The sequence below is a fragment of the Alligator sinensis genome, unplaced genomic scaffold (assembly GCF_000455745.1).
Source record: "Alligator sinensis unplaced genomic scaffold, ASM45574v1 scaffold87_1, whole genome shotgun sequence".
Lineage (NCBI taxonomy): Eukaryota > Metazoa > Chordata > Crocodylia > Alligatoridae > Alligator > Alligator sinensis.
Window position 1 is genome coordinate 1,383,267 of NW_005841929.1, and position 12,434 is coordinate 1,395,700.

General features: G+C 45.6%; 1 protein-coding gene across 5 annotated transcripts in view; it reads left to right on the plus strand.

Annotated features, from left to right (window-relative positions):
- Positions 1 to 11,956, plus strand: part of ADA2 (adenosine deaminase 2) — a 60,350-nt gene extending 48,394 nt beyond the window's left edge. For all 5 annotated transcript variants that reach the window (XM_025198831.1, XM_006019439.3, XM_025198832.1 and 2 more), the window contains 7 exons: positions 572 to 782; positions 4,270 to 4,397; positions 5,771 to 5,861; positions 6,800 to 6,908; positions 7,182 to 7,339; positions 10,066 to 10,268; positions 11,011 to 11,956. In XM_025198831.1, the coding sequence (XP_025054616.1) occupies positions 572 to 782; positions 4,270 to 4,397; positions 5,771 to 5,861; positions 6,800 to 6,908; positions 7,182 to 7,339; positions 10,066 to 10,268; positions 11,011 to 11,119 (1,009 nt within the window). In that variant the 3' untranslated portion in view covers positions 11,120 to 11,956. The remainder of the gene's footprint in view (positions 1 to 571; positions 783 to 4,269; positions 4,398 to 5,770; positions 5,862 to 6,799; positions 6,909 to 7,181; positions 7,340 to 10,065; positions 10,269 to 11,010) is intronic.
- Positions 11,957 to 12,434: the final 478 nt, after the last annotated feature.

Here is a 12,434-nt window from a genome sequence, read left to right on the forward strand (position 1 = left end):
CAGCTGTGTGGTGGGGAGGGAGTGTGCTCAGGCCCCATCCTGACCAGATGTGGGGGCAGAGGGCATGATCCAGCCTAGCCAGGTGGAGAGAAAGGGGCATAGCCTGGCCCCATGGGGGGTTGAGAGGGGAGGGGGTGCAGCTTGGCCCCAACCTGGCTGTGCAGAGGGAAGGGGGCATGGCCAGGCCTTGATCTAGCTGTGTAGGGGAGGAGTTATAGCTTGGTTCCAACCCACCCCATGGGGCTTGGGATTTTGGCAGCAGGGAGGAGTGACAGTACTGCCCTGTTCCTCCAATGCCAAACTGCCTGACCCATGGGGAGCCCCATGGGCCTGATACCAAGGCTCCATAAGGCCACATTTGGCACTCAGGTTGAGCACCCAATCTAAAACACTGGTGGAGATTGTGGTGAGTGTCAGAATTCCACATTTATACAGTTTGTCCTTCAGTGGAGGCTCAAATCTGCAGTGGAAGGATTATGTTTTGTGTTTCCAGGGCACACAGGGACAACTTGTGTCATAGGCTCCCAAATTTAGCTGTTCTGCTTCCTTTTCCACCCCTGTCTTTTTCTAGCTTGCTGAAGAACCTGACTCTGGTGACAGATGATCCAGAGATGGCCTACCCAACTCAGGCTTTTATTTGGAAAAAATTTGAAAATGCCTTTCTCACTGCTTCTGGCCTTGTCTGCTATGCACCCGTGTTCAAGGCCTATTTCTATCAGGGGCTGCTGGAACTCTACAAGGATAACATCCAGTATGTCGAGATAAGAGCAATACTCCCACAGGTATGCACTTTTTGGTTCTCTGGATTCCTGCAAGATGTTGTTTCTCTAACTTTTCTCCAGCCCCAAGATTCACAGCCTTGTACGCTTGACACAGTGGGACAGGAAAAACATATTTCATTTCATAGTTTTAGGTAAAGATATAATTAGGCAGAACATTGAACACAGGCAAGATTTTAGGTTTAATCGCTGTTTAGTTTTATTGTACCATCCACTCTTCACTGCTTTTTCTTTATAAAGATTGTGTCCAGCCTTTATGATCGTGAAGGCAAGATTAAGGCTTGTCTTCATGGAGAAACTGACTGGCAGAGCTATTTCAGAATAGGTTTTTCCACTTTAGCTCTTCCAAAATAACATCCTGGGCAGAGTCGGAGTGTCATCACGTGCAGTTATTCAGGAATAGTAATAGCACTTTGAACAACAGCTTACCTTATTCCAAGAAAATATTCTTAAATAGGTGAAACAATACAAACATCAACAGAACATGACCTGATGCGTGTTATCTTCTAGGGAGTGCAGACAGCTTGAAATGATACTGCCGAGAGGTATGAACGCTCGCTCCATTTTGCATAATTAGGACCGACACCTAAGGAAAATAATATTGATATTTAAATTGTTAATTTTTTTTGTTACAGTTTCTCTAATGTGGCTAGTGTAACTAACTATTCCATAATCCTAAACAGCCTCAGATGCCTTTGTTTCAGTAATCAGGTTGTGTTATGAACACAGAGACTAAACTAGCTTCACACTTGCAGAATGCTCTTGCTATATCATCTCCAAGGCTAAATACAGACAACCCCGTTTAAGGGGGCATTGATTAGTTTAAGATATGACAGAAGGTTTAAATGGGTTGTTCCAAGGCAATGTGTTAATTTGGATACTTCACAGGTAACTTGATGAGATAAAATGTGTTTGTTCCTCTGTAAGGTCTGGGGTTCATTACAAAAGGAGACAGGTTTCAATTTGAAATTGAACTGGTTGTCTGTTTTCAGCCCAAGGCATTTGGGAGAATTTTGTCCTGCATTTGCCCATGTAGAGAAATAAGACTTCAGTTTCCAGGGACTCCTGGAAGAAGCCCTTTGTTATTGCCCTGAAGTGGAGGTGGAAGGTCTTTCCATTAGTTCCCTGTTCCAACATTAAATTAAAAAAGTGTTTGTTGGGGGAAGGAGAAGATACGCATTTTAAGGCAGGCCAAAGACTCTGTAGATTGCGGGGAGGAACACAGAGGAGGTATATGGGGGAGAGGATGGTGGGGAGTGGGAAGAATTCTCACATCTAGACGTACATGGTGGTTGGGGATTTGCTCTTCTGGATGACAGGAAGGCGATTTTCAAAGTTTTTGAGACTGGCAACTGGGGAGTTTGGTTTTGTTTCTTATTCTGTGGGTTGTGGCTGTTATTGTAAACAACTCTGAGCCCTTCTGGATAGAGCAGGATGCAAGTGTAAAAATAAGGCAGGGCACTGCAGTAGATTTTAGTGCCCATCCATTATAATTTTAGGATAGGACCTCTTCTGTTTATTATTAGTAGTCTTGACAGGATCGGCTCGACAGGTGGCTCAGATGCTTCTAATTGCAGACTAATCCTGCACTCTCCCATCCCTTTGTGATCTTTTAAGCTTGCCCATTTTGCCTTGATCCAGCCTTAATATCCAGGGAGGTTGCCCTCAAATCTTACAGGGAACTTGATGCTGCATGCCTTGCAGCAGTCTTAGCCACTGGCTCTTTACAGCTAGTGGGGAAAGAGCAAAGGCAATCATGGCCCAGTAGCCACACCCATCTATCACAGGTCCTAGTCTCCTTTTACCAGGCCTCCTAGCCCTGCCAGCTCCTGTTCCTGAAGGCCCTGGCCCTGTCTCCACTCTTTCAGGCTTCTGGTCTCTGCTTTGGCTTCAGCCCATCTGTTCTGGCTTCAGCTTCTCCGATTCAGGGTCCTGGCTCTTGTACTACTCAAAACTGCAGTAATGTGCCAAAGCACCCTATTGTGTGGCCTCGAAACCACCCCTTATAGGCACTCCCAAGCTACTGGTTTCTATAAACAGACTCTTAACAGAAACACACCCTCCCTGGGTGAACAAAAACAAGCATTAACCCAAACCTTTACCCCATCTGGACACACTCACCAACAGAGAGACACTCCTCTACCCTAACTAAGCACTCCTGCTCTCCTTGTAGAGCTTAACTCCCCATGTTTTCCAGTAAAGCCCCTCTCCTCCTAGCTTTCAGGACTAAAGCACCCAATTTGCCCTGGGGCAAGCCTATATACTGGCCAGCCTCACCCCTGCTAGTCAGCTGATCCCTGCTTCTCAGACCCCTTGCAGCCGTGTCCTATTATCCAACCTGCAGCCTCCTTTACCTTTAAGCTGCTTCACAAGAGGTGTCCTCATAGTCCTGGGTCAATTGTTTCTAACTAAGCAGCTTCCGTACCAGTTTGCCGCCCTTAGCTTATTTCTGGTCTGTGGCTTAGTGTTTGTGAAACCTGTCCCTAGGTAGCTTATTACCCACAGAAGCTGGTAGCCCTACTCCTCTAGCTTTTATCCTCCCTGGACTGTTTACTGCCATGTGCACCCCTCTTTTCCTCCTTTGCAGCTTCCACTGACTTCTGCTCTGCTGGGTTTTGAAGGGGGTGAGGCCCCTTACTTGCTCCAAAGCCAAGTTCAAACTGCCTTGTTCCTCCAGGCCACAAAAATCTTGTTCCTAAAGGGACCTTTGGGTTCATCTCACTCTTCACCCCTTTCTCAGTAAAAGGGTTAGGGCTCCCTGTTACAGTAATAAGTAGCGGAGGCCTCAGCTGAAATTGGGACCCCTGCACTGGAGAGCTCCCAAAATAAATGAATGAGAGAAAGGGTGAGAGAAAAGAAGTATTGTTCTCTCCAGGGTACACCAAAAGAACTGTTATCAAGGGTTACTCGCAGTTTACTGAGAGATTAAGCAACTTGTCTTAAGTCACCCAGAAGATCTCTGGCAAAAACGGGCACTAGAGTCCTAGTGGCAACCCAAACTCCCGAGTCCTAATCCAGTGCCTTACTGGAAGACCAACCCTTCCTTTCTTGCCCTTGCTGTCCTGTCTGCCATCATTAACAAGCTGCCCATGGTAAAACAGCATCCTTGTGAACAATCAAACGAATGTGTAGTTAAAGTACTGTACTCCAGACTGTGATGTGTTCAAAAGCAAGAACATGTGTTCTTCCAAAGACTTCCATACCTCAGTGGCACTTCCTTGCTATATAAGTATATTTAGAAGCCTGATTCTTGTGTGATACATCAGGAAACCAAACTGCTGTTCAATAATGCCTTCAAGAAAAAAATATACTGAACAATATGACTTGTCCTTTTTTTTTCTCCTTGGCGCACACCTGCCTTTCCTTACCTGAACCACAAGTTACTTCGGATTTGTTCCAGCCTTCCCTCAAATTTAATTTCTGCCTCCTATATAATCACAGACTGCTCTCTGTTTTACCTTTTGTTTGGATGTGTTTGTTCTTCCCCCAGGTGTATGAATTGGATGGTACCACACACAACAAATCGTGGTCTGTGGTGACATATCGGGAGGTGACAAGGCAGTTTGTTAAAGATCATCCTGATTTTATTGGAGCAAAGATTATATTTACAGCACACAGGTAGGAGCTGATGCCCTAGTTAGGGGTGTGTGTGTAAGAACGATCTGTGTAAACAGTCATGTTATGGTGCAGGTGGGAGCAATGAATATAAAATAGTATAGTAGGTGACAACAGAAAGAGACGTTATCTCTAGTTTTTTACTGATAACCTAGAAGTGATGCTGACAGTGTTGATTCCAGGTACGGTGAGGCCTAGAGTATTAGTACTACACAGCATGTGTCAGTGGCTGAAGCAGAGTGTTTGTAGTAATTTTCTATATGTGAATACATTGAGAAAGAAGTGCATTTTCTCAAAGCCCTGGGTTTTGATGTAGCCTCCATTTCTGCAGGAGCAGTGGCAGAACAGCCAGAGTTGTTGGTACTGTACAGGGACCATGTATCCTTTAGCCTTTATAAATATTCCAGGCTAGAAGATTCTTTGGCAAGTTAACTTTGAAATACAATTTAAAAGACAAAAGGGAACAACCCCAGTACAATAAACACCAAACATATTTCAACATTTCCTCAACAGACCAGTCTGCTGTGTAGTGAGTAAATTGGCCTGTGAGTCCTATCCTGGTAGAAGTGCTGTTGTGGCCCTGATGTACAGGGAGATGAGAGAACTCTTTTCACAAAACACCTATGACTTCACAGTCCTTGTCATCAAAGGAAACTTACACAATACCCCCAGAAGATGGGCCTTTATCTGTAACTTTATTGGACACCAAAAACCATGGACTTAACAGAGACTTGGTTTTATGGCTCACTATAACTTACCTCCCTCTGTTAACTTCTCTTTGTTTCACAGGTCGTAACTGCCCACTTCCCTTTCAAATTCATTAACATGCTTAGGTTAAACTAAAGCAATGGTTCTAATGTCTACTTAGCCTGGAATGTGGCTGCTTCTTTCCTAGACCTGGAGAAGGGTTCTTGAAGCTTGAAAACTTGTCTCTTCTCTATCCCCATTAGACAAGTTAGTCCAATGAAAGATACTGCCTCATCTCGCAACTCTTGGTTCCCCCTAGATAACTGCACAGTCATTTGTGCTTTTCCTATGCCTCTTTCATAATACCTGAGGAAGGGCAGGATGTGCCCAAAAGCTTGTCAAATTTTTGTCTCAACTATTCAGTTGATCTAATAAAAGATAATAAAAAAACCCTTGTTGCTCATATACTTCCTGGACTATCACAGTGACAAAAACACTCCAACACTACTTTGTCATAGTATTCTTTTAGTGCATCTGACCTGAGATTACTAAGGTGGCTTGAAGTAGTCTGATTCAGGAATTGATAATGTTTTTGGCTGCTCCCTTAAACTGCCAGTTTGTAGTACCTGAGAAATCAGTCTCGTGGAAGTAAGCACCAGCACCTTTCTCTGTCTTTCTTGTTTCTGTAGAATGCTGAATGTTTCCCAGATTAAAGAAGCCATCTACACAGCCATGTTGCTCAGAGCCCAGTTCCCGGACACTTTAGCAGGGTTTGACCTGGTAACCTTGTTGTTCTTTCTTAGTTTATTATATAACATTAGAACGGCTGGGGTGTGATTACTGGTACACATCGAATGTAGCAATACCCACTTCTGATATGTCGCCCCACTACAGCATATCCCTTTCAGCTTGTAGGATCTCATGGCATTTTATTTTCAAAGGTACCCACTGCTGAAATGCAGCCCTTCTGGGGTAAAGTACCTGTTTAATACCTCAGAGCAAAACTTATAACCTCCTGTGTTCAGGAGGTGAAGCAACCACCAGCAATAGCAATCTCAACTTCATTCAAGGACCCCCGCAGCACAACAGCACCTAAGAGTGCAGGAATCCCTAGAGGGAAGACTGACACCCACTTGATCAAAAGCACCCCTTCCTGAGCACCAAGCTCAGGTATTGCAATATTTTAGTTTGGGACTGACATAAGGGAAGACTGCCTAAGAAAACCATTTCCAGGAATGCTGATGTCAATTACCTTTCTCCTTGACAGCAAGCACAATCTATAATATTGGATGTGTCAGGGTGAAGTGCAAGGGGCAGTAACCTCTGTCCTAGGCTTTCTGCTTTTGTATTATCTACTCTCTCAAAAATAAGACCCCTTCCTTTTCAATAGTGATTAGCACAAAAATATGTAAAATTTAATCTGATGCAATGGCAATGGTATGTACTGGTATCTTTAATGGCTACCCTAAATTCTTGCTAATCCCATGTGTATGGAATATCTTGTGCAAAGGGCCAGACTCTAAGCTGCTATCAACCAATACAGTTCTACTGAAATGAATAGAATGAAGGCAATTTTCTTCAGCTGTGGCTCTGATCCAGAGTATTTAATAGAAGTGGAAATAGAGTTGTGAAATTTCAGTGCAGTTAGAAACATAGTGTTGTTTCAAGCTCACTGTGATCACCCCCTGCATATTCAGAATCATTTTCCTTCTTCCCAGGTTGGGTATGAGGATGAAGGACACTCTCTCTGGGAGCTGAAGGATATCCTGACCATTCCATATTCTCTAGGAGTCCATTTGCCTTACTTTTTCCATGCTGGTGAGACTGGTAAGCATGAGGACACAAATCCTCTCCACCTTTATTGCTGGAATGATGTATTTATACTCAGTGTATTATTTGTTCACTTGGTGCCCCTCTGTGCTTCACAGTGTCCCAGGCATAAGGTGGTCTGATAGGTGGAGGAGAAAAACTGAAACTGTAGTTGTGAGGACTGCTATTAGTCTATATTGGGGCATTTATTTAAGTAATCTACCTGGCTTAGAAGGTTGTTTGTTTCTATATAGGACTGCATTTGATCTGTAGCTTGCTTTCTGTCCTCAGACTGGCAAGGAACCTCTGCAGACAACAATGTACTGGATGCTTTACTGTTGAATACTAGCCGGATTGGCCATGGACTTACCCTCAATAAACATCCAGTAGCCAGGAGCTTGTCTCGGAAGATGGATGTTCCTATAGAAGTCTGTCCAATCTCTAACCAGGTAGAACTGACCTGAGAAATCTTTTGTCTGAAGCCAGGAGCTGGGACCTTGGAACAGACATTTAGCATTTGATAGGTGACCTGCAACATGATGTTCCTCAACATGTGTTTGTTTTTGTATGTGCGGTAGCTAAGGGTTGGGGCAGCATGAAGTATCTGTGTTATAATAACACAGGTCCAGGTGATCCTGTCCTATTGCATGACCTCCTATTCTGACTCATTTTGCCAGGAAAGGTCATTTTGGGAGGATGTTATATGGAGGATCTTGCAGTGTTCTGCTTTTGGAAGGTGGGTGGAAACAGATATATTTTTCTGTGTGGGGGGGTTCTGGTGATCATACTGTATTTAATTGAATACAATACGAGGTTCCCCCCATTCAGCATGGGGAAATAAACCTCTCATTTTAGAGTATGGGCCAGGCAAGCAGCTGCTTTGGCTCTGGAGGGGGCCAGGGTGGCTCATGTGGCAGGTAAGGGGTGCATTGGAGAGAATGGGAAAGGGGTGGGTGGTATGGGGGGGACCGCAGGGGAAAGGGTGGTAGAGGGTTGCAGGGGGAAAGGTTGCACAGAGCAAGGGGAGGCATAGGGGAAGGGACATATGGAGTGAGGGGAGTGTGTCCTTTCCTCCATGGTCCCTCCTGCACTATGCAGTATGCATCCATCCCTGCACTCTTTTCCTGTGCTTCCCTCACTCCATGTGCCCCTTCCCCTGCGTACCCCTCTCTCTGTGCTCCCCCCACACCGCATGCCCATTCCCCATGTTCACCCCTGTGCCGTTCACCTGTTCACACTTTCTGCCACATGGGGATAGAGTGCGTGGTGTGGGAGGTAACCTGGGTACATAGTGCAGGGGGGAGCCTAGGGGAAGGGCTGGCAGGGGGATCATGGGGAAGGGACACGTAGAATGAGGGGAATGTGGGGAAGGGGCAGAGGGAATAGGACATGTAGGGCACAGGGGAAAGGGAGTGTGGAGTGCAAGAGTGGAGGGAAGGGGCATGAAGTGCAGGGGAAGCATGGGGAAAGGGATGCACAGAGCAGAAGGAGCATGGGAAAGGGGCATGTGGAGTGGTGGGGGAGCTTCTGTGGCTCCAGCCCCAACCACAAATGGGGTGCTCCATGTCCCCTTTCTCCCCCAGAAGATAAAATCAGGGATTTGAATTGTTAGTTATATGCCTCTTGGCACCAACACAATATAACAGGAAGCTGGTCATGTGGGTATGTGTACACTCCAGCACATCCATTACAGGGATGTGGCCCATTTAAAGCTAGAGTTTTAGAAATGTTAATAATCAGATAAATAGAGCATGGAGTTACATGAGTGACTGTGGGGCTGTATAAAACAAAACTCTTGGTTCAGTCTAGGACAGTGGTGCTCAACCTTTGGCCTATAGAACTGTGTCATTTAGCCCATGGGGCTACTTGCTGGTCCAGAAATTTGGTGACAGGTGAGGACTAGCAGTGTTAATTGCCAGTCACCTGTTGCCAAATTTCTGGCTCCATGAGGAGTGCTGTGGGTCAAATAATGTGGCCCTGTGTGCTATATCATGCAGGTGCATGGTGGGGCCAACAAACAGGTTTGCTCTGCAGACAGATCTGGGCTCACAGGGTTTGGCTGGCACACAGCCAGATCCAGGGTCAAGCCAGTGTAGTGGATCATACCCATGGACCAACCCCACATATCAATCCCATATGGGATCTGGTCCATGGACTGAGTCCAAGCCACTCATCCTGCCTGTGGGGCTGGAAGGTTGGGCACCACTCATCTACGAGACTTTAGCTACACCTTAATAACAGCAGTTGTCTAAATTAGGATTTGTAGTTTTGTGTAGACAAAATAACATATCTTTAACATGTGATAAACTAGTTGTATTAGAGCCAGGAACAGTTTAACACGTTAAAGGTACAGATCTGTGGAAATGTTAGAGATATCTGAGCTATCTTGGGGATTGCAAGCAGTTTAGTCATGGGAGCTTGGGCTAATTAACCTTAATATGCCCAAGAAATAGGAAGGTCCTTGCTGCTGTACTGGTTTTAGTACCCAGGGATACAAGAGGTGACAATGTTTGTGGTCTAGAGTAGGGTCCTGCAACAGCAGCAGGCTATGGCTAGGACCTGCAAGGCCTCCTTGACATGCCAGTAGGAGCAGGAACAATAACATTTTCTGTGGGCAGGGATTTATCAGGGGAAAAAAATCAACATGTTGGAATTTGTGGAAACAGACTTAATTTAGTGATCAGTCAGAACTGTCCCCAGTGTGGGATTAAGAGGAATTTAAGTTGTTGCAGGGGACAGCAATGTAAAATGCAGGAAGGAGTGAGAGAGGGAAGGACTACAGTGGAATGGGGACAGGATTCAATTCAGTATAGGGCTCTTGTCTAAGCGGAGACAGCTCTCCAAAACAAAGATCAGAAGCTTGGGACTAGATTTAGTGAGGGGCTTAGGAAGGGCAGGGACCTGATACAAGTGCCTAGATTCAAAAGAAAGGAAGGCTTTAGTTTGAAATAGAACTAAATGTGATCTGCAAGTCCCTGGGGGCACAGAAAGAGGGAAAACTGAGACAACAGTGTACCTGTGGGGGAAGAAACCACGTCACACACTGCACAGTGCTAAGTGCTGGCAAATGCATAATAAAAACATAGCTGCTAAAGAGGTTACCATGAACATATACATTTACAATAGAAATATATAGAATTGAATAACCCATCCTGGCTTCTTCCCCACCACCAAGGTCCTGAAGTTAGTATCTGATCTGAGGAACCATCCTGCTGCTGAGCTGATTGCTGATGGACACCCCATAGTGGTCAGTCCAGATGACCCATCTGTCTTTGGAGCAAAGGGAGTGTCGTATGACTTCTACGAAGTGTTCATGGGCATTGGAGGGATGAATGCTGATCTGAGGACCTTGAAACAATTGGCATTGAACTCTCTAAAGTGAGTTGCTGCTCTCACACTCTGGGTTATAGCAAGAGAGATGCCTGGCTGCCCAGTATGCCCACCTGTTTTGCTTTCTCCACCTAAGCCCCTTTGCAGATGGGCTAGCACTCTGTGGGTGCGTCTACACGAGGTGCTATGTAGCTCATTGCTACAGTGACATAGTATCAGCAGGCATGAACTGTGACGCTGCTGCTGCGCAATAGCAGTGAACTACTGTACAGTAGGATCGGAAATGACCCATGTGGCATTGGGACTGCATAATATCAGCGGTTACTGTGCAGTCATTTAGTAATTTCTAAGGTAAGTACTAAATGTCTATGCAATAACAACTGCGCAGTTGGGCACATATGTAGACTCAAAATCCTCTCTTTAAATGCCCCATAGCACAGGACTTTGGGGATCTGACCATCCACTCTGTGCTTGGTTAATAGAACATCTCTTTGTCTGTCTTCCTTGCCTGTGTGTCTGTTCTCCCTTCTTGCATATACCTGACTCTCTTTGCCAGATCTGGTATCAGTACCCATATCAACCCTAGTGTTCCAACAGAGTTGTAAGGGACCTTCTATTTTCTGCCATATAGGAATAAGTCCAGGGGATGTTTCTAAACTTGCAGCTGAGGCAAGAGTAAGCCTCCGTCTCTCTTTTGTTTGGTTTTTTTTTCATTTTGGTCACTGATCCTGAAGTATGCTGCCCCTCCCCTTCTGTCTCAGTCTGATCCTGATTCCTTTTCCCCCTGCAGATACAGCTCCATGCAGCCAGAGGAGAAAGCTAAAGCTGAAGAGGTCTGGCAGAAAAAATGGAACCAGTTTATAGCTGACTTCTCTGGTGTTTTCCCAAGAGAGCTCTAAGAGGGGGAAGACCCATGTCAAAGAGAACGTAGCAAGCTGGAGTGAACAATGGCCACTGCTAGCACCGAGAGCATTCTTTTTCCACATTGTATGAGCAGGTGGACCTCCAACCTTCACTAGGAGCTGGGTGATTTTGACCAATTGGAGTTATAAACAGCACAAGGCCCTCTATAAAAGTCTCAGATGAAGCACAACAATAAGCCTTCAAAACACAAATTTAAACCTGCAGGAAATGATCAAAATGCTATTCAAACCATGATGGGCCAAATCCTGAAGTCTTCACCTGGGGGAACCCCACTTTGAAATGGCAGTCTGTTGGAGTTCTGACTCTACAAGGACCTCGGCATTTCACCTTATCATTCCAACATAGGTTTCTCCTCAGGAAGTTGCTCAGACAAGCATCCTGCCATTTGGGCCACTAACCTTGACCTTCAGGAAGGCAAGGAATGAAAATAACTCACTCGTGTTATGTGCAACCTTAGGGCTGCTGCCAAGAGTAGCATGGTTAGACTGAAGAGTCAGGACTTGTTCTAGGGCTTGGTATTTCAGGAACTATGAAGGCTAGAAACAAGCTGATGGAGCTGTACAAGCACTTTCCTGGCTAAAATGCTTTCTGGAAGAAGGTGCAGCTTCTTTCTCCACTCACCTTGGTACAGACTCCAAAAGGCTTCTTCACCTGGAGAAGTGGCCTCTGACTTCAAGAGGAACTTCTTGTTGTCATAACCCAAAGGTATGATTTTGTGTGTGCTTCGGCACCAGAATTATCCCCGCCAGGTTGCAGCTTCATTGCACGGTGGAGTTTTCTGCTGTGGGGGAAAACTCCGGTGCAGGGACGAGTTTCCCGCCTATTTGCAGCTTCTTTTGCAGGGTGCATTGCTCAAGTTGCAAGAGAAATGCACGGTGCAAAAGAGTTCCTGCCACCCGCATGCAAATTTGTGTCCTGCTATTGGCTAGTTCTAAATTATTCCCACGTGGCGGCTAGCGATTGGCCTGTTAGCCGTATAAGAGGCTTGAGCGGTTTCCGCCCAAGCCGAAGAGGACTCCACATCCATCTCGTGGGGACTCTGGGTACACGGCAGGGAAATAAAGACCCCTGTGTGAGATTCAGAGGAGCTTGGCGACTTGATCCATCGCCCACCTCTTCCCGTCTTCGAGCAACAAAATTTTATAAGACGTATCTACGAGTCCAATTTTGGTGGCGCGTTCACCCAGAGCATCCGGAGCTCTGTTTCTGTGGAGCCTAGCAAACTCCACATGACCGTTCATGTTGTCTTTGTCTGTAACCGCAACTCAAGCAAGTTTTCCAGCCTACACC